At 38.7% G+C, this 20,122-nt stretch overlaps 3 protein-coding genes across 3 annotated transcripts in view; all 3 read left to right on the top strand.

The window, feature by feature from the left end:
- The window catches only part of LOC115744916 (glutamine synthetase leaf isozyme, chloroplastic), a 645,880-nt gene that overhangs the window by 129,463 nt on the left and 496,295 nt on the right, over positions 1-20,122 (top strand). The gene's annotated exons all lie outside the window — the stretch shown is intronic.
- LOC115744821 (endo-1,3;1,4-beta-D-glucanase-like) lies at positions 2,103-18,376 on the top strand. Its single transcript, XM_048280227.1, has 9 exons — positions 2,103-2,261; positions 2,378-2,399; positions 2,533-2,659; positions 2,748-2,838; positions 2,972-3,061; positions 3,333-3,433; positions 4,005-4,151; positions 8,208-8,212; positions 18,298-18,376. Exons 1-7 carry the CDS (start codon positions 2,114-2,116, stop codon positions 4,134-4,136), a joined length of 711 nt encoding a protein of 236 aa, XP_048136184.1. The 5' UTR covers positions 2,103-2,113; the 3' UTR covers positions 4,137-4,151; positions 8,208-8,212; positions 18,298-18,376.
- Positions 13,846-18,281, top strand: LOC115744829 (endo-1,3;1,4-beta-D-glucanase-like). Its single transcript, XM_030680212.2, has 7 exons — positions 13,846-14,121; positions 14,847-14,868; positions 14,972-15,098; positions 16,969-17,059; positions 17,182-17,271; positions 17,654-17,754; positions 18,146-18,281. The coding sequence occupies exons 1-7, from the start codon at positions 13,974-13,976 to the stop codon at positions 18,275-18,277; spliced, it is 711 nt and encodes a 236-aa protein (XP_030536072.1). The 5' UTR covers positions 13,846-13,973; the 3' UTR covers positions 18,278-18,281.

Here is a 20,122-nt window from a genome sequence, read left to right as displayed (position 1 = left end):
ATCCATGATGGAACCACCACCAATAAACTTACATGACAAACGTCTAGTTTCAATTCTTTCACAGAAGAGTCTTGTCTTCTGGTACCAATAAAATTTTGTTGCATTTTCTAAAAATTTTAGTACTCGATTACACTTTCGTAATGAGTTTTCGAACTTATAGTGTACATATCCCTTGTTTTATTGATAGGGACTGAAGCCAGTCTCTTTTCTCTCTTCGACGATGTCGTTCACCCACGCCTTTGCTGCATTTCTCGCTATGTTCTTGCTCGATAGTTCTAGCAGTCTCTGATTCATCTGAGCGGATTGAGTTATTAAAAATTGTTTCGATGCTCGCGATGGAATCGAAAAGGAAAATAATTCATTGCGGCATGCATATCCCTTCATGGTTAGAAATAGATATAAGGTCAGGTTATGAATGAGAAGGGAGAAAAAAGTTCGTGTAGTAGTACAAAAGCCTTCTCGATTCCTCATACCAAAAACGGTGTTGAACTCTGTGGTCGAAATCTTACCCAATGCACATAGACGAACATTTACGATTATAAAATGTTCGAATGTCTCGTGCTCCCCAAAAAAAATTAAAAATTATACATATCTCGTCATTTCTTTAAATTTTACTTTCAAATTCAATTGGCGTTTTTCGAAATTATAATTTAGTATGACCAAAATCGAAGCTCCGAGCATAGGTAACATCTTTTTGGACGGGATGGCTTAGTAAGCATAGTTTCTCTCAAAAGACAATGAACTAACGCACCTAAAACTATGCCGGGGTTTGACTCAATGACATAGCTTGAATACTCCTTGATACCACACCAGAGTTGGACTCAATAATGTGGAATCTACGATAAAGATAAATACCGGAGCTTAACTTGACGACGAGAATCTAAAAGCTACAGCTAAGGAAAGTAAAATACAGTGCGATAAGTAAAGATAAGATATGTTGATTTGTTCGGGAGGCCTTTCTATAGATGCTCGGTGATATTTATAATGATGGAGAAGGTAACTACCATTCGACAGTTATAGCTTTTGGCGCTTCGACAACTGCGACGTCTATTGTTTCTTACGAACTCTTTTGACCTGGTTTTCAAGTAGTTATCTTGCTTAGCTTCATGTAACTGTTGATAGCTTTAAACTTTCGCATCAGTTGAGCCCTTTTGCTCAGATGAGTTGTGCCCACGTTCTCTACTTTTAGGTCCTTCGATTCGGAACCTCAATAAATGTTGATGGCCTCTAGATGACCTGTATTGAGTTGACTCCTTCTTCTTTCGTCCATGTATTCACGTCTTTCATGCTTAAAGAACTCATGGGTCGCATTTTTCTGGAGGCTATATCATCATTTAAATACCTGTCGATAGCTGTTCACCCACCAAGTAATTCAAGGACAGACACTCGTCTTTTCTGAAGCTCCTTGGAAGATATTTGGATCTTTGGCGGGATTACCTTCCAATGGGACCAATGTTTATAACTTGCTCTGTCCATCCTTAATATATATTCTGCTGCTTTGGATACGTGGTATTATCCTTCTTTGTAAGAGCGGATAACGATTCCGATGTACCCTATATGGTTTATTAGAGTAAATAGTTTAAGATCTTTAAGAGAGAGGGGGATAAAATCAATAAACACTATATATCTTTAGTCAATCGACTTGACTTTAAACATTATTGAAAGATGGGTTTCCATACCGCGGTAACATGCATAGAAAAGGAAACTAGCTAACTTAGAGAATAATGAAATATTAAATAATATCACTAACATCTAATAATATCTCTAATAATGTTCTTTAATATAGAAATCTTTAATCTCTGCAAATATACTTCATCAATTTGCGACCATGTTATTAAAGTCCGGATGGTCCATTCCGGTCGGACCGTGCGCAGCACCCAGCCGCCTCATGAATCATGATATTCTTTTTCCTATAGTTAAAATACTGTTAACCTATATGAATTGTTTGTCGGACCAAATGATTGACGTCCATGCTGATGCACATTGCACGATGGAGATAATGGAATCGTCAAAGTCACGTGGGCATTCTTTTTGCTGACTCACTCATTCACTCACTCTTCTAATTCTTATCAGTTGTCTATGTTCGGACGGAAGGAGATCCTTATTCATAGCAATGTCTGGTCCACAGTGCTGCGAAAACCCTCCAACCCTCGATCCGAGCAGCGGGGCAGGGCATGTGGAGCAACTGGGCGGCCTCGACGCCTATGTTATCGGCTCGCCGGACTCCAAGCTCGCAATCATTCTCCTCTCCGACATCTTTGGTGCGCTTGTGAAAGTTTTGCTCCTTTTCTTTTACTTTCGGTTTTTCGTTCTAGTTCGGCTACTTGTGATGTAATATATGGCGTTCTAATTTGAATTGTGTGCCTTGATGGTGCAGGGTACGAAGCTCCGAAATTTAGGTATGGACCGTCAGCTATCGTAAATCAGCTGAATTCCTGAAAAAGGAAGTACCATGTCAAATAACAGTCTCTTGTATTGACGCGCGACTTACTTCCGAAAACTCAGACTGTCGCCATGCTTCCGAATTCGCAGGAAACTCGCGGACAAAGTCGCGGCTGCTGGTTTCTACGTGGTTGCTCCGGACTATTTCTATGGAGATCCCTATGCGCCTGAGAATCTTGAGAGGCCCATACCAATTTGGGTGAAAGATCATGGAGTGGTATGTTCTGTTTCCTCATACGTTGTCTTCAAGATGCATTCTCCCCGGAGATATCTCTTTCGCCTAAAGCTAGCTACCGATTTTACAGGAATCGGGATTTGATGATACATTACCAGTTCTCCAAGCTCTGAAAAGTAAAGGCATACCTAAATTTGGGGCAGCAGGCTTCTGCTGGGGTGGTATGTGAAGCATATCTTCAGACCATGGACCAACATATCAGACAAAAGAATTTCTCTGGATGACATTTCTTTATGTTTTTATTCTATGGTACTGTTCTTTATGCTGGCTTATCTTAAGATGTTGTCTGTTCAGGTAAGGGTGTGGTTGAGTTAGGCAAGCGTGAGCTCATCCAAGCTGGGGTGATATTACACCCGGCACTTGTCACTCCTGATGATATCAAAGGTATGTTTACGCCATTTTCACAACCCTACGCAGACTTCGCAGCTTCTTGATATACATAACAAGTTGGAAGTAGTACGAAAAATTAGTCTGTACAACAAGTTGCATTTCTCCAAACATTGTAAAACCATTGTACTCCAGCGGCCAGGAAAAATGTATATAGGTGTTATTGGGCTAAATGAAATCTGTCTAGTATGGCCGGAAGAAGGTCGATTTAGCATTTTGCTGGTGCACTTTCATGACTAGTTTATTCAGCTGATTGGTCTGTCGGCAGGGGTTAAGGTTCCTATTGCTGTGCTAGGAGCTGAGGTTGATGAAACGGCTCCACCGGAACTCCTCAGGCAGTTTGAAGAGGTGCTTGCTGCTAAGCCCGAGGTAAGAAAGTCCATTGCTTTTGATCTGTGTATGAGTATGCCTTCTGATGAATCTGAGATTGTTCCGGATGTTAAATCATTCGAAAAGTCGATGGTGCTTTACATGTTCAACAAATGGAACAGCGGTGTTGGAAAGATGAAGTTCTTTCTTGTAAGCTGCTACTCGAAGATCTCCATTGTCCATCACGAAAGCCAAGCAGTGTCCGACTCTGATTGCCATTGAAAGAGAAGACCAGACGGGGCAAATTTTTTCATCAGATGCAAATTTCCTCAATTCCTTAATTGTTTTTGGGCCAGTGCAACTATTGTTATTAAACCTATCTGTTTCGAACAACGTCATGGATGAATCATCTTCTGTTGATGAGGTTTTCGCCCTTGGTCACTAGATAGCCTCATCTCTCTCCAAACGATGTTCAATATCATTAATTGCTGGGATTTGTGGGGGGTGGCCTCAAAAGGCGCTTCCATACTAGGATCTTCAGATTCTTGAATCGAATCCTACCCCCTTCTGTGTCGTAGTCTCTCGCGCATGAGAAGTTTGGAAATGATTCTCTTTCGATCATGTTGTGCAGGTCGACGGATTCGTGAAGGTCTTTCCCAAAACTGCTCACGGATGGACGACAAGATACAAGGTCGAAGACGAAGCCGCCGCGATGGAGGCTCATTCAGACATGATACAATGGTTTGTGAAGTATGTGAAGTAAGAAACCGCATCACACCTTCAATAAAATTGGAAGTACCTAGTTTGCAACATACAAGTTGTCAGGTACTATGTTTCTCGTGTCTCAGTTTATCCGGACTCTCTGGTGTGTGATGTGTAAGAGCTGGAAAGAATAATGTTACTTGGAGTTTCCTACATCCTATGCTTCAGTGCAATAGCTCTAGTACAACTGTACAAGCATCTGGCCGTTCTATAGTCCCCGTTCCAATCCCGCGATTCACTTCAAATTCAGGGATGGACAAAAAAAATTTCTTTGATTGAATTTCCGCAGATGAATAAACTAACTTTAGTGATTGATGCGTGACAAGTCAGTTTTGACCCGAGGGCAATTGGATCGGGTCATCGAAATACTAGGATGTGGCTAGATGTATCAATATGGGTCTTTAACTTGCTTTTATTCATTTGGATCATCCGTGGATTAGTAGATTTAAAAAATGGATCAAATATGCTTTAGACTAACAAAGCCTACTCAAATATAGGTTTTAACTCAATTCATTTTTTATCCATAGCTACAACTTTCCAAGCATCTCTTGTAAATGAGCTTCAAAATTTTATTTATTTATATATTTTTTATAGTATATAAAAGTAAAAAATGTAAAAACTATTTTGGAACGCCGCCACCTGCACCTGCTACTATTAGTTGGGGATCGGAAATAAAATACATACTTCAAATACAAAAACGAAGAGGGGAAATGAACGACATAATTACATCTCCTAAACCTCACGAGGTTCTTGACCAAAAAAGAAAAAACCCTCAGGAGGTTCGTATTTTTTGCTGCTTTCGTGCTTCGTCGTCACGCATGTCCGAACTGTTCTGTCGCTACAGATCGCATACCCAGACGGAGGAACAGAGGGTCTTCACGCTCCACCTGGGCACTGTCCTATCCCACCTCAAGCTCTGCGAAGGAGGAGGAGCTCCAAAATAGAAAAGCCATGTGGAGTTCACAGTTCTGCGGGGAGAGAGAGAGAGGGGAAGGTTTATATATGACGACTCGAGAAGATATGAAGAGTACACAGAGAGACAGAGATGGATATGATTTTGTCAAGAGAAAAAGAGAGACGGAGAGAGTTACTTAGGATTTGCATGGCAACTATTCTGCTTCTCTAATTCTGTTGCCTGAAATAACAAAAGATGAGAATCTTGTTAGGTAGCGTAAATAGTTCTGATTCCGATTTCAATTTTGTTTCCATAAAAAGTTTTGGAGCAAAAATAAGAAAAAAAAAATTGATTCTGGAAAAAAGAATCACTTTTGAGAATCACAAAACAGAATAAAGTTTCACATCTCTCACTTTTTCTTTTTAGTTCTCTCGTCAATTTTCTCTCGACCTAAAACAAAATTCAAAGAAAAATATATAAGATAATAAAATAAAAAATTCGAAAAAATTTGGGAAAATTCTAAAAAAATCAGAAAAAGTTTAAAAAATCCCTAAAAATAGAAGAAGCTTAGATTAGGCTAGTTTGATCTCATTTCATAAATTTAGGCCTAGATTCCCTATATTTCATAGATTTTGTTCTTTATAATTAAAACCATAAACACATTTGCAATTAAAATCGAACCACATTTCTTTAAACCCTTAGGACTTCATTAGAGTTTTATGATGCGATTTATCAATGCCATGATTCCTTGATTGCGCACTTGATTTCATTGATTGGTTTATGCATTTTAGACTTAGTCTAGTTATTTTGTAAAAAAATAAAAATAACCACCGTGAACACTTAACAAGCTCTCATTCTTTAGTTTTCAATGAATTAAGACTGAGATTTGATTTTTTAGAACCAAAAACACACGCCAATACAAGGTAATGCAGTGCCTTTTCCTTGTAGAAACGAGGGTGTCACTCGTGTCGGTGATTCACTCCCTCAAAAGAGTTCGATGAAACCCCACAATAAATGAAGAAAATGGCTCATGATGATTTTTTATATTTATTTTTACATTTCAATATGTAATATGTTATATAAGAGAATAAATATGAATTAATCTTCGATTAATTCGAAATGCAAGATGAAATTTCACAAAGTAACTACGTAATTATTTGACTTAAATGACAAATTGAGAAGAGCAATTATTCCCAAGAATAGAAATTTTGTGCGGTTATCAAACGCGTTTCTTTTCTAAGAACAGAAATTTTGGACAATTACAAAACACGTTTTGATTCTCTACACTCATTCAAGGAATAGAATCAGAAAAAGTTATTTTAATCAGAATCACTTTTTCAGATCGGAATGATTGTCATGCAGGCCCTTGGTGTGCTCTAAGATGGCTTGATGAAGATAAACATGCTAATCTTAGACCACACAAGTGTCTCAACTTTCGACAACAAAAAAAAAAAGTGTCGCAGCTCGCCTGCAGCCCCTCGACCACGGCATCTCCATAAGTGGCCGGAGGAAGACCGTCTTCGATGATCTCCCAAGACGCGCGAGACGAAGAAGAAGAATGAGAGTGGAGGCGGGCGGGCGGTGGTAATGGTGGTCGACGGCGCAGAGATGGCGGGCACCGAGCGACGGTCGGCGGTGGGGGGGGTAATAATAAAAAATATTTTATAAAAATAAAAAAGTTTTATTCTTTAGAAAAATAAAAAATTTAATTGCATGAAAGTGATTTAGCAATATCATTTTTCTTAATAAATTATAGAAAAAATTGTTCCATGATTTGATTAAATATAGTAGCATTTAAGTAATATGGGCCGGTTCGGGTATGGGTCGTTGAAATTGTATAGTATGAAAATGGGCTAAAACTGGTTAAGTGAGTCAATATTGGTTGGACCATATTCGACATAATTCAAATCTGACTCGATCCACCTGTTTGTGACACATCTACATGGCCAACGTACGAGGTTTAGTCGATTTTAATGAACCGTTTGGGGTCCGTTTAGTGATATTTTGATCCAAAAAAGTAATTATGATTAGAATCATATTTTCTATTTCTGTTCCCCAGATGATTTGTAGAAAATTAGAATGCATTTGGTAACTGGACAAAATTTCTATTCCCAAAATAGAAACGCGTTTGGTAACTATATAAAATTTATATTTTCGAAAACAACTAGGTAGCAAGACTTCTTTTTTAAAATTTGTCTTCTTTCTTTAAAATTTTCTTGAAATTTTTTTTTAAATTGTTTTAATTTTTTAATTTTTTAGCTTTTATAGAGTTGTTTTAATTTTTTTTTAATTCCCCCCCATTTTTATTTTTTATTTTTTGCATTTTTTGAATTTTTTAGATTTTTCGATACCCCCCCTTTTTAAAATTTTTAACTTTTTTTGTTAAATTTTAAAGCTCATTTTAAAATTTAATTTTTAAAAAAATGTATTTAAAAAAGTTAGTTATGAGTAAATTTTAATTTTCTTTTAGAGTTCAGAAGTCCACGAGGACTTAATCTTTTTAAAAGAATTAAGACTTTTTTTTTTTTTTTGTGATTCTCAAAAGTGATTCTTTTTTCTAGAATCAACTTTTTATTCTTGTTTTTGCTTAAAAATTATTTTTGGGAACAAAATCATAATCTGTATCATTTATGCTACCAAATATATTTCTCATTCTTTTTGTTCCAAAGAACAAAATCGGAGAATCGGGATGGTTGCCAAACAGGCCCTTGATAGCCATGGTGGAGGGGCAAATGAGCTTTTAGAAAATGACTTGTGATGTTTTAAAAGTATAGATTATCTTTTGAATTAAAATAATCAACGTCAACTTCGATTTGAAGTTCATCCAGCCTAACTTCAACCTAATACATGCGATGCTTGATCTCGACCTGAGATACAGGTTACTTTGATCTCAATAGGGATGGGACACCTCAATCTGTTGGAGCTAAAAGCATAAATGGTAATAAAAAATTTGAGGAAGAATTATAAAAAAAAGTCCTAAACCTATTGCAATTGTGTTAATTTAATCTTAAACCTTTTGCATTTATGTCAATTTAATCAAATACTTTTTGCATTTGTATCAATTCGATTATTCTGACCAATTTTGGTCGAAAATGGCTAAAGTTGCGCGACAGGTATGGACTAACAAATTTTCAATAATATTTTCTTTTTCCGATTCTTCTTCCTCCAGCCTGCTACCAATCCCGGCAACCTGCTAGAGGCATGGGCCAATGAAGCTCGCCCTCGCTGGCCATCAACGAGGGTGAGCCTTGCCCGGCCACGGCGAGGTGCGACCTAGCCCGGCGACGGCGAGATTCACTAGCCCTTACATCTAGCCTGTCGTCGAGTTTGGCAACCAACTAGAGAGAAGCAAGGGAAAAAAAAACAATAGAAAGAAAATAAAAATTAAAAATTAACAATAAAATATTATTAAAAATTATCACGTCAGCGATTTCCGGCTAAAATTGATCAAAAGAGCTAAATTGGCACAAATGGAAAAGGTTTAGGACTAAATTGGCCAAAAAAATGTATGACTGAATTGGTACAATTACAATAGGTTCAGGACATTTTTTGGTAATTCTCTCGAAAAATAACTAAAAAAAAGGTTAAATTTCTTTTCTTTTAACTCTTGTTGGTAGAAGCCATATATTTCTAATTATATTCGCTATGACGTTGCTTACGTAATATGTGGTAAGAGAAGTATACAAGTGTAAAAGATAGGATCTTCTAGTTTCGGGATAAAGCCACACTTGCTAGTTTGTTAAATCTCTCGAAATTATTAGTGGATTCCAACCTTATTGATGACTGTTAGTCTCGGAGAGTAGTAAGCTTAGTTAAAAGATGAACCACTATATATCTGCTTGCAATATTTTCTATCTCTTCACTACTAGCATTATTTGTTTGATAAAATGGAAAATGCATATAGCATGGAAATGCAAAAACTAAGATGATGGGGAGAAATGAATAAATTTGGGTTTTACTGCTTCTATTTCGGTTGGATAATTAAGGATAAATTTGATCTTTTAGTAGAAATATTATGAAAAATGACTATTTTTACACTCAATGGTTGACTTCAATTTAGTTTTCTCCTCACTTTTTTCTTCCTTTTTTCTTTTTGGTGAAGTGCGTGTGTCCACACGTTTTTCAATTTGTCCTCGCAACTTTCATCCTTTTTTGTTGGCGAAAAACACTGACACGAAATTCCATCATATAGATCAGAAAGCATTCTAGAGAAGATTGCATTTAGATTAGGATAGAATCTTAGCATATGTTAGACAAGGAAAGATTTTTAGATAATATTTTCATAATCGACAAGAATTGAATCCTAGAGAGATTGCTCCTCAATTTAGGATAGATTCTAGAATCAAATGGAATGTTACCTAGAATCGACATTTTCCTAAAAATATAGGATTTAATCCATCTTATTTCCTCTATCAATTAGGTTATATGCTAGTTTTTATCTCATTCGGAAATTCGAGAGAAAAAATGTCATATGCATAACTTAGGTTATTGCCATTTTATCTAGGGTTGCATGTGTAGATGATTTTCACGTGTCATTAGAATAAAGTTCAAGTCCATTTTGCATGTAATTCGAGTTTGGTCATGCATTCTCATGTCATGTTATAATTAGGTCATTACATCGTGCCATTGCATTTAGGGTAAATTGGCATAGCATTGCACGTAGCTTTGTTTGCACTAAACAAGTGAAAGCCCCAAAAAAATATCATCATGCGACTGATTTGGTTTGTGTTTATTTCATTTCTGCAATTTATTTATATCTTTGATTATTGGACGCTGTTTCTTGACTACGTACCCGCTTGCACAGCTTCACATGTTAGGAATTAGGTTCTAAAATAAACCCAGACTGCTTGTAAAACATTCTTTCTATGGTACCGAAAAGGCGTTAGAGAAATCTGATGTAATCAAATTTCCGGACTAACACAATTTATGATTTGTACAAATAAAATGATCATCCGTTATTTTACTTAGGTGTCTAATTAACCTACCGTAAACCGATTAGTCGTGACTCCAAATGAAACTGATTTGCATGTTAAAATACTTAACCTAAGTTGTGATTTGGTATAGATTTGGAAAAGTCCGAGTTATATTTAAAAGATGTAGTAATCCATTAACCTAGAATTGAGAAAATTGTAAGTGCCGATACCAAATTTATGACCTCATTGATTGATTTTCTGATCAGACTAGTTCTGTTTTCTAAGATTTTAGCCTCGTCTACAATACTTCTTGTCTTTAGCATTTATATCCGACAAAATAATGAAAAGCACTTGATTAGGAAAAAAAATTGTTTGCCCGACTATAGGGTAGATAGCAATCATTTTCAGTCTCAAGCCAATGCCGAAGCATGCCATTGAATGAATCATTTAATAATCATCCTGGTGGAAGGGCTGTAAAGATTCGGAAGATCAAATGTCATAATTGGGGTGGGTAGCGATCATTTTCAGTCTAAAGCTAACGTAGCAATCAGTGATGTTTTCTAAGGAAAATATGGATTGATTAAAGCAAAGCTTTTGACATTTGTTTGTAGTCCTCTTTGTTCATGTCTAATAGTCTTTTTCCCTTTGTTTTGAATCACGTGCTTCTACACCTGTGAAACGGATGAGTCGGATTGTATTTGGATTGGGTCATAAATAGTCAAACCTAAATTGATCCATTAACCTATTTATGATCCATTTATGTGTAGTGCAAATTGTTTGATCAACACCCGATCCGATCCGACCGGACCCATGTTACTAAAATACTTCCACATCCAATTTAAGAAAATTTATTCCTTATAAATTTTTCAAAATTTTATATTACTAAATCATTGTGGACAATAATTATATTTTTATATATTTCTTTTAAATATGAATTTTCTTATTTTTTATTTATTTTAAAAATCTTCTTTTTTTTTTCCAATTTTTTATCTGAATTTCTTTATCTTTTATCTCAATTAAAAAAATCTGATTTTTTTTCTTTTTCTCTTCTAAGACCGGGGAGGGTCGTCGACCGACCCTCGCCGAACTCCACTATGTTCCGTACTAGCCGATCATCACTCGAATAGGAGTCCGGCTCCGGCTATGGCCCTTATTTGGAATTTTACCTAATTGTTATTGGCTGGGATTCCCTGGATGACCCAGATGAGCTTCGCATGTACAAGTACAAAGTGAAGCGCTGTCCCCGAACGGGAAGCCACGACTGGACCGAGTGCCCCTACGCCCACTGCTGCGTGAAGGCTCAGCGTCATGACCCCCGCAAGTTCCGCTACGCCGCCGTTGCCTGTCCCGCCTTCCGTGTCCACAGCTGCCTCAAGGGCGGTTGTTGCGAGTTCGCCCTCGGCGTCGCGGCCCTCGGAAGGAACCTGACTTTCCCCCCTTTTCAAACAAAAAACAAAATTAAAACTTCCTCCCCTTTGGATGTTTCCTCCCCTGGATAGAGCCTGAGCATGAGCATAGTCCACCAGATGGGATTAGATTAATCCTCTCCCCTGTTTTAAATATTTATTGCTCATTACTAAAGTATCTAGTGCCATGCGCACTTGCTGGATGCTTCTTTTCCTTATGTATCTGCAGCATCTGTCAAACACGACTTTGGATTCGAAAGTTGCTCGCGATTAACCACGAATCACAAGTATAACGAGCATTCCACTAGCATTTTGACAATGGAAAATTCTTGGGATGTCGAACTCAGATGCAACTTCATACCGATCCAATTTGTGTGCTCAGTGTGATTTGAATCAGACCGTGGAGGTCAAGGTGAAGCTGGACTGCCAGGGCTGCGAGAGGCGGGTGCGGCGGGCGATGGAGGCGATGAAGGGCGTCCAGCAAGTGGACGTCGAGCACAAGGCGAGCAAGGTCATGGTGATCGGGTACGTGGACTTTGCAATCTTCTGATTTAGTGGATAATTAGTTAAGTTTAGTTTAAGAAGATTAAATTAAACCTGTGATGAAGAATGTAATCTTCTGATTTGAGAAGTGAATCTTAGAACTCCACTCTCTCAAGTGAGTCATAAAAAATCATGGGTGGCCAGTAGACTGGTAACACGGGTGGGTTGGGTCGGGTTTGGGTATGCCGGCGACCCTCGCCTGACTCTTCGGGAAAAAAAAAAAGGTAAAAGAAAGAAAGAAAAGGAAAAAAAAAAGAAAATCAGAAAATAAAAGAATCAGAAAATCTTTTTATGACTCATTTAAGAAAGTAAGGTAACCTGTTTAACGTCCATTTAGAGCCCATTTAAGACCTATTAAGTTATCAAGTGACCCACTTATGACCCACTTCAGTTTGCTAAGAACTCATTTATAACCCACACTCTTAAATGAGTTTATATATGGATTCTTGACCCATTATGCCACCTCTATTTGCTTCTTTGTGAAGTTTTGTTTATCTTGGAGTTGTTTTATGTGAGGATTTTTGTTCATGGCCACTTTCGCAGTTTGCAAATTGTGCCGTATAGTTTGAAATCCCTGAATTTAGCCTGACTTTAAGGTTGTCAATCCTTTTCGTTTCCGCTGTGCAGAGGCAAAGCCGATATCTTTGAGAGATGGGTGGGCGTTTATCAGAAGGCATCTGTTATTAGGCGTGATTGGTTTCCGATCCAGTCTAGGCCCACCCTAGAATTAGGAACTTGGACCGAGGCAGCCCAATTATTAGACCAGTCGCGTTTTTTTTTTAAGTTTTATTGTTAAATTCTTCTCATTAACGATTTTTTCACCGTACCACTTCTCATTAATTTCATCGCTTTGTCGCTAAACTTGAATATCATATTAAGTATCTTAGATTTAGGTTTATATTTAAGAAATTTTTTGTTTAAAGAATATTATTCGGTACGGTTGCCCCTAAAACTAGGAACCGGACCGAATGTAATCGGTTCCAATTTTGTGGAACTAGGAACCAAACCGGAGCCCCTAGGAACCGAACCAAACCAGCCAATTCAGTCTAGTCCGTGTTGTCCCGTTCCTGATTCAATCAATCCATTATGCTCATCCCTATCTATTATATCGAGCATTCAAGATGGCGGTTCAAGCTTGATTGGGACTTCTAAAGATCGGAAAATCATTAGGGGGTTCATTTAGCATAGAGATGCTGAAAGTGGGCATCGTAATTTTTGTTGTCGTCACAGCACAGAACTTTGTTTATGGTCTCATCTCATTATAAAGTAGCCTTTAGATATTGTTTCATCGCGTGAATTATTGCCCATTCCTATATTGACTTATGGCGTCTAAGTCCTTTTCACATGAATCATCATTTTGGCTGCAAGTCGTTGTCAATTAGGTGTGGGGACCTTCGGATGCTTTCGTCTTATGTTGGTCATGTTTTTCCAAGGTTTCTTTAAGCTGCTGAAGCATTCCAAGGAAGAAACGTTTTCATGTGCTGATCATTCAACGAAACATGTTCCTGAAAAAAAGAGATGAACCCAGAAAATCATTTTCGACAGTGCCGACGTGCTCGTTTGCAGTCCGACGTATGAATTATCCCCTTTTGAGTAGGTTAATCACATGAGAAGGTGCGAGATTCGATAACATATGAGAATTGCAAATTCGACCATACATCTGGGAACGAGTATAGTAATTGACATTTAAAATTTTTGTGCGATCGTTATAGATTGATTCAGACTCGTGGTCTCACATACTTTTATGCTAATTAATAATCATTTTCTTTGAAATTTTAAATAAGCCATCTTATTTTAACATCATGGAAATTTGTCCGGATTGACGGGCGATAGAGGCGAATTTGAGTTCAAATTCTGTAGCTATATAAACGTCTGGCTACTATTCCATATTGAAAATATGTAGCGGACAGTCTCCGGTCAAAAGTAAACTAATTCTGTAGCTATATCAACGTTCGTCCCTCTTGCAGCTTCACTCGCTCACTTCTTGTTCGTCTTCATCTTCTTATATTTGCACGTCCCCCTCGCCTTCTCCTCTTAGCAATCGTTGACCATCGGAGGGAAGAAAGTTCTTGTTCATAGCAATGTCCGGTCCGCAGTGCTGTGAAAACCCTCCGGCCCTCGATCCGAGTTGCGGATCGGGCCGTCTGGAGCAACTGGGCAGCCTCAACGCCTATGTTGTTGGCTCCCGGGACTCTGAGCTCGCCATCCTTCTCCTCTCCGACATCTTCGGTGCGTAATCTTGGGGTCGTGATAGTTCTGTTTCTTCCTTTTCATTCCTTTTTGGTTCTTTGTTCTTGTTCTTGGCTTCACCATAGGAACCGTCCGATGTGATTTATCGGTGAGTGTTTGTGGTTGATGGTTTCCAGTTTCTGTTTTGAGGTTGTGGGTGATGAGACCTGAGCTTGATTTTCATGGGGGAAGGTTGACTTTGTGGTGGGAAATGACTTTTTACAATCAATGGTTGACTTCAGTTTAGTTTTCTCTTTTCCGTCTTTTGTGAAGTGCGAGTGTATACACACTTTTCCGATCTTTTTCTTGCCACTTTCCTTCTTTTGTTGCGATCTCCAGTCTTGATGGTCAATTTCTTAAAGTCGTAATGTGGAAACCGAATGGATTTTAGACCGAAAAAGTTAACAACTGACATAACTTTTATACGACACTTCTATAGCTGATTGCCATAGCCTCTGCTTTGAAATCAAAGTTTTCCAACTCAGTCACATGAGTATCATTGCCTTAAAAAAAATTCCCAAAAAAATTGAATCTTTTTTAAAGTCACGGCACTCAAGTGATTGATTGAAAAGTTATGATACCAAAATGAGGGTCGTACAAAATTTTTGACAGTTAAGGCGTCCTTATCCCAATTTGATTCACTTTATTGTTACCGAATAGTGGGTATTGCTCCTTGTCACGTACATATGGTATTCTGATTTCATTGGCGTGTCTTGATGGTGCAGGGTTTGAAGCTCCGAATTTTAGGTATGGACCATTAAGTACAGTAGATAAGCTGAATTCCTGAATATGCACTCCCTTATTCATGGCTTCTCTCGAAGAAAATGTCCCAATGCTTCCGAATTTGCAGGAAAATCGCGGACAAAGTTGCAGCTGCTGGTTTCTATGTGGTTGCTCCTGACTATTTCAAGGGAGATACCTATGCACCTGAGAATCCTGAGAGGCCTTTAATGGTTTGGATAAAAGATCATGAAACCGTATGTTCTGTCTCCTCATACGTGTCTTAAAAGTGCTTGGGGTCCTCATCTGTTTAATAGTTAATGCATTCAACTTAGTTCTTTTCAAACTTAGCGTCTGTTACTCATCAGTTACTTATTGTTAGAACGACTGGTCTGTAAGTCCTTAGCCTTCTCTTAGCATTCAGTGATGAAGATCCTGCTTAATAGTACACGAAAACTTCGAGATATTTGAAATTGTGTGGTTGGTATACTTAATGTGCTAGTCAGACCGATTAGCGGGTTGTGGCCTATGGCTCTGTTTCGCATCAATTACCAGGAGCTTCTCGCCGTTGGAAGTCTTAAATTTCGAACAGAATGCACATAATACACCCAGGAGAGAAAAGAGTAACACCATGGGCTAGGATTGTCTATACAGTGAAGGTAATATTGTTTCGACAGTTGCTTGTTTACTTTCTTCTTTGCCAAGGTGGTATGATACAAACCAGATCTATTTCATGTGGGCCAAGCCGCCAAGCCTCCAAAGGTATATTTAAGTAATCAAATAAGCGGGTAACATGTAGGTATTTACATATGGGTCACTTAAAAAGAAGTCGTCTTATTCGTTGTAAGACTTGAGATGTCACAAGTTCCTCCACTTAAAGCACCGACTTCCTCATCAATGTCAGATCATATCCCTGAGTGAACTTCCCCTATCCAATGTGGGATCCGGTCCATGCGGCCATTGTCATCATAGAAGTTTGTTAGGAGCCGCACCTTATCCAACTGCTCTGGCTCAATGATCATTCACCGCCATCATCTGATGGGTTACGGGCTCAGCCCGTCCTCAAACCCCAGGTTGACTAGAAGGGGTCTTGCTTGAATACTATTTGTGTGAACCACCCGAGTCCATATGTGTCAAGCGCTCAAAAGAGTACTCAAGTAACCAAAAAGAGTGGTGATTAAAGTAGGTGTTACTATTGGACCAAAAAAAAAAAAAAAAATAGGTGTTACTCATGAGCCACTCAAGAAGACCTCTTGAGTAAATATGCAATTCAAGGATAGATACGCCATTGATTTGACAAGCGCAGAGAGTGGTCGTCCAGATGAGAGGACTCAAACAAGGTGCGGCTCTTTATGGTCTTATAGGATGGCAAAGGGCTCGAACGGATCAAATCACATCTCGGATAGGTTTATCCTTGCTGGTTATAGGCCGATAATCACTTGGATGTTGATGCTTTAACTTAAGAAGTTTATGACACCCCAATTCACACGAGATGGGAAAGACCCTTTAATTCATAAGCCAAATGGTCTCCACTTTGTATTGTAATCCGAATGCTCCTTTTAGCGGCCCAGCTCACGTGAATTAGGTGGCCTTGTTACATAGTAAATAACTTTTGGGAGTGGTGATATAGACTCCTCGAGAGGGGTTTTACACATGCTTTGTAGTTTGGAGCTGTAGTCCTGTAGATTGCTGAAAGTAGTTTTCTAATTTGGAACTTGCGGTCTTAGCAAGTAGAAATTCTGTCGTTCTTCTACCTAGTTCAGTGGATAAGATGGCTGCGCTCCAGCTCACTCAAGAACGGGACGGCAGTGGTCCACCGGCAAGCTCGTTCTGATCTTGGATGCGGTACATTGGAATCCTGAAGCACTAATGAATTTGGTGTTGTAGACCTCCTGTACTCTTGATTATTCACCGACTAGTGAATTCCGTGACTCCTTGGTGTCGCCTTGTCCAATTTAAAGGGTTTTTCATATGTTGTTGGTGTGATAGTCTTGGCCTGCACTGAGTTATGCTCGTCGCCACTGTTTGGTTTGATTGAATTTCATTTAAGCTCATCCAGCTGTGGAACGTGCATGCTCCCTGTAGATAGATATCTCTTTTGCCCCAAGCTGAACACCAGTTTTGCAGGATAAGGGATTTGAAGATACAAAACCAATTGTTCAAGCTCTTAAAAGTAAAGGCATATCCAAGATAGGAGCAGCAGGCTTCTGCTGGGGTGGTATGTGGAGCATATCTTCAGACTCGTCTTAAAATGTTTTCTCCGGACAACATTTCATCTTTTTTTCATGCCGTAATATTGGTCTTGATGCTGGCTTGTCTCAAATTGTCTTCTCTCTTCAGCTAAGGTCGCGGTCGAGTTAGCCAAGTGTGAGCTCATCCAAGCTGCTGTGCTACTACACCCTGCATTTGTCACTGCTGATGATATCAAAGGTATGTCTACGCCATTTCGAAACCATAGACGCACATTGAGTTGCATTTTTTCAAACACGATTGTTCTGGAAAATTATACAATGGATATTACCTGCCTCTTTGAATAAAAACTCTTCTTCTTGATGTTTTACAATCTGGGGCAGTTGCACTTTCTCTGCCTATCTAGCCTTCCATCTCTTAATCCGAATCCGCGAGTTCATGAGCACTGAGGTTCAACACGAGCCTTCTGAAACCATTTCATCGCAGCCACCGGGAAAAGATGTGCTTAGACATTAGAGGGCTAACTGAAGTCTGTCTAGTGAGGCCCGAAAAAAGGCCATTAAGCATTTTGTTGGTGCACTTTTCAATGACTAGTTTCTTGATCTGATCTGTCTGTCGGCAGGGGTTAAGGTTCCTACTGCTGTGCTAGCAGCTGAGATTGATCATATTTCTCCACTTGAACTCATCAAACAGTTTGAAGAGGCGCTTGCTGCTAAGCCCGAGGTAAGAGAAAGCCATTGCCTTCTGATAATTCTGCTATTGTGGTGGATGCTAAGCGATTCGAAAAGTTGATGGTGCTTTTACATGTTTGACAAACGGAAAATTGGTCTTTGGAAAGATAAGTTTCTTCTTGTAAGCTGATACTCGACGAGGAATAAGTAGCGTTGTCGCATCTCTCCATTGTCCGACATGAAATCCAAATGTGTTAAAGACTGATGATCCATTTAAAGACAAGACAAGACAGGGCAAAGCTTTTTTATCAGACGCAAATGTCCTCAATTCCTTAGCACTAACCTGTCGGTTTTGAATGGCGGCTCTTCCATACCACTCCTCAGCATCGGAGCCTCTCGTATGAGAAGTATCGAAATGATTCTCTTTGATTCTTGTTGTGCAGGTTGATGGGTTCGTGAAGATCTATCCCAAGACTTCTCATGGATGGACGACAAGGTACAAGGCCGAAGACGAAGCTGCTGCGATGGAGGCTCATTCAGACATGATCCAATGGTTGGTGAAGTATGTCAAGTAAGAAACTGACGTCACGCCTTTAGTAAATTGGAAGTAGGATGTGATCCATACAGTATGATGTCCGAGCTGTCAGGTACTATGTTTCATGTGGTGTAATATGATGCAGAGCTCCTGAATTCTTAGCTTCCAGTGTAAGAGCTCTAGTATAAGATAAGAAAGATGTCCACTGTTTATTTCTTATGATCGAATCCCTGAATTCACTTCAAAATTCAGTGATGGACAAATTTTTCGTTGGACTGCATTTCCTCAGATGAGTAAGCTGCTCAATCTCAGATGTTATTACAATTTGAGTTTTCGTACAAAGTTATGTTTGGTGAATCTCGATGTGCTTACTTTCAAGTGACTGATACGAGAGACGAGTCGGTCGGAGTGGGATTGCCGGTGATTGGATCGAAACGCTGAAGTCCTAGGGTATGGCCGGCTATGACCATGGTGTGCCGCCGAGTAGTGGAGGTTCCTGATGGATTATCGGTTGATGATTTTGGTGGAGTTGTAAGTCAATGTTCAAAAACATGATTTATGATTTTATAGAAGCATAGATTACGTTTTGGAATTAAGCATTAATTTTTGTCTAGAATCGAAACTTTCTTTGATAATTAATTTTTCAATATGGCATAAAACCAAGGAAAATGAGAACATATATCTTAATTTCAGGAAAAGTTTAAATAAATATCTAATGCCAGGCTCTTTTCTAAAAACAATTTCTCAAAATAGGATTTAAATGGGATGTTATCTCAAATAAGGGTCGAAAGTGACTAATTTAATTGAGATAGTTTCGTCAAGTTCTTTTCTTTTTGTTCTTGGAAAGGGAGATCGCCAAGATGAAACCCCGGTCTAAATCCATCAACTTATCAAGTTTGACCCACATTCACTCAAAATTTTAAGTCATTGTGTTATGGACCAACTTAAATATATTAACTGTTCTACATCACACCAGTTATCCGATGTAAGACTTCTCTAACATAATTCACTTGCGCATCTCAACAAGTATACCTGACCTAATTAATGATTACTCCGTAATATAACAAGAAATCTTATTGCAAATCCAATTTAAATATTTTCCATCCGGATCGGGTGCAGTTTCTTCGGTTAAAATTCTAGTTTTGGGAACTCTTGGAAGAAGGGCAACTTGGAACACAAGATTATGACATTTTAGCGTAGTCGGTCCTATTAGGTTAATGGATAGTTGGGGTTTTGAGGGATTGTGTTAAATGGGAGTTAATTAAAATTTCAATAATATCCACGAGTTAAACAAGGTTAATCTATTTTATCACCCGACTCGATTCACGTGTTTGTCAACACTAGTACTAGATGAATCAGGTGAGGACAAATAATCCAATTAGGCCCTGTTTGGTTCAACATTTGAAATGAGCTTTAATGCTCTAAAGTCCCTTGGTCAAATACAAATGGTGTTTGGCTATTTTTTTTACTCACTTTGGAGAGATGCAATTGCATCTTAAATGCTCTTCAAAGGCCTTTTACCCAAAGTAGCTCAAGCCTCGTAAAAACTTTGGCATTCAAAAACTTTTGATGGCGTGTAAAAATTATTTAGCATCGTCCTAATATTTCTACACATGCAGAATGAGAAAATATTAGGTAGGCCGGGCCAACACGTCACCCTATGCCCTGGCCAATCACGTAGCATCATGTAAAGCCACGTGAGCTAGTGGTCGCCACCAGTTTTTCTGCACAAAAATATTAATTTTCTCTTTTTCAATTAAAAAACCTTCTTTTTACTCGACCTGTGTACATTAAATGCCCTAGATTTAGCCTGCTTTTTATCTCTCCTCTTGTTGCTCTTCTCAAGAATGAAGACGCGACTCTCCTCTCTCCCTCCCTCACTTTT

Source organism: Rhodamnia argentea, chromosome 6, assembly GCF_020921035.1.
Source record: "Rhodamnia argentea isolate NSW1041297 chromosome 6, ASM2092103v1, whole genome shotgun sequence".
Classification (NCBI taxonomy): domain Eukaryota; kingdom Viridiplantae; phylum Streptophyta; class Magnoliopsida; order Myrtales; family Myrtaceae; genus Rhodamnia; species Rhodamnia argentea.
The sequence above is the reverse complement of the archived record's forward strand: the minus strand, read 5'-3'. Positions and strand labels throughout refer to the sequence as shown.

Bases quoted from the DNA above. Each gene is read 5' to 3' on its own strand.
- LOC115744821 (XM_048280227.1), top strand. From the start codon at position 2,114: ATGTCTGGTCCACAGTGCTGCGAAAACCCTCCAACCCTCGATCCGAGC. The intron at 2,839-2,971 runs GTATGTGAAGCA...TTGTCTGTTCAG, and splicing joins AGCAGGCTTCTGCTGGGGTG to GTAAGGGTGTGGTTGAGTTA. The intron at 3,434-4,004 runs GTAAGAAAGTCC...CATGTTGTGCAG, and splicing joins TGCTTGCTGCTAAGCCCGAG to GTCGACGGATTCGTGAAGGT.
- LOC115744829 (XM_030680212.2), top strand. From the start codon at position 13,974: ATGTCCGGTCCGCAGTGCTGTGAAAACCCTCCGGCCCTCGATCCGAGT. The intron at 15,099-16,968 runs GTATGTTCTGTC...CCAGTTTTGCAG, and splicing joins GGATAAAAGATCATGAAACC to GATAAGGGATTTGAAGATAC. The intron at 17,060-17,181 runs GTATGTGGAGCA...TTCTCTCTTCAG, and splicing joins AGCAGGCTTCTGCTGGGGTG to CTAAGGTCGCGGTCGAGTTA.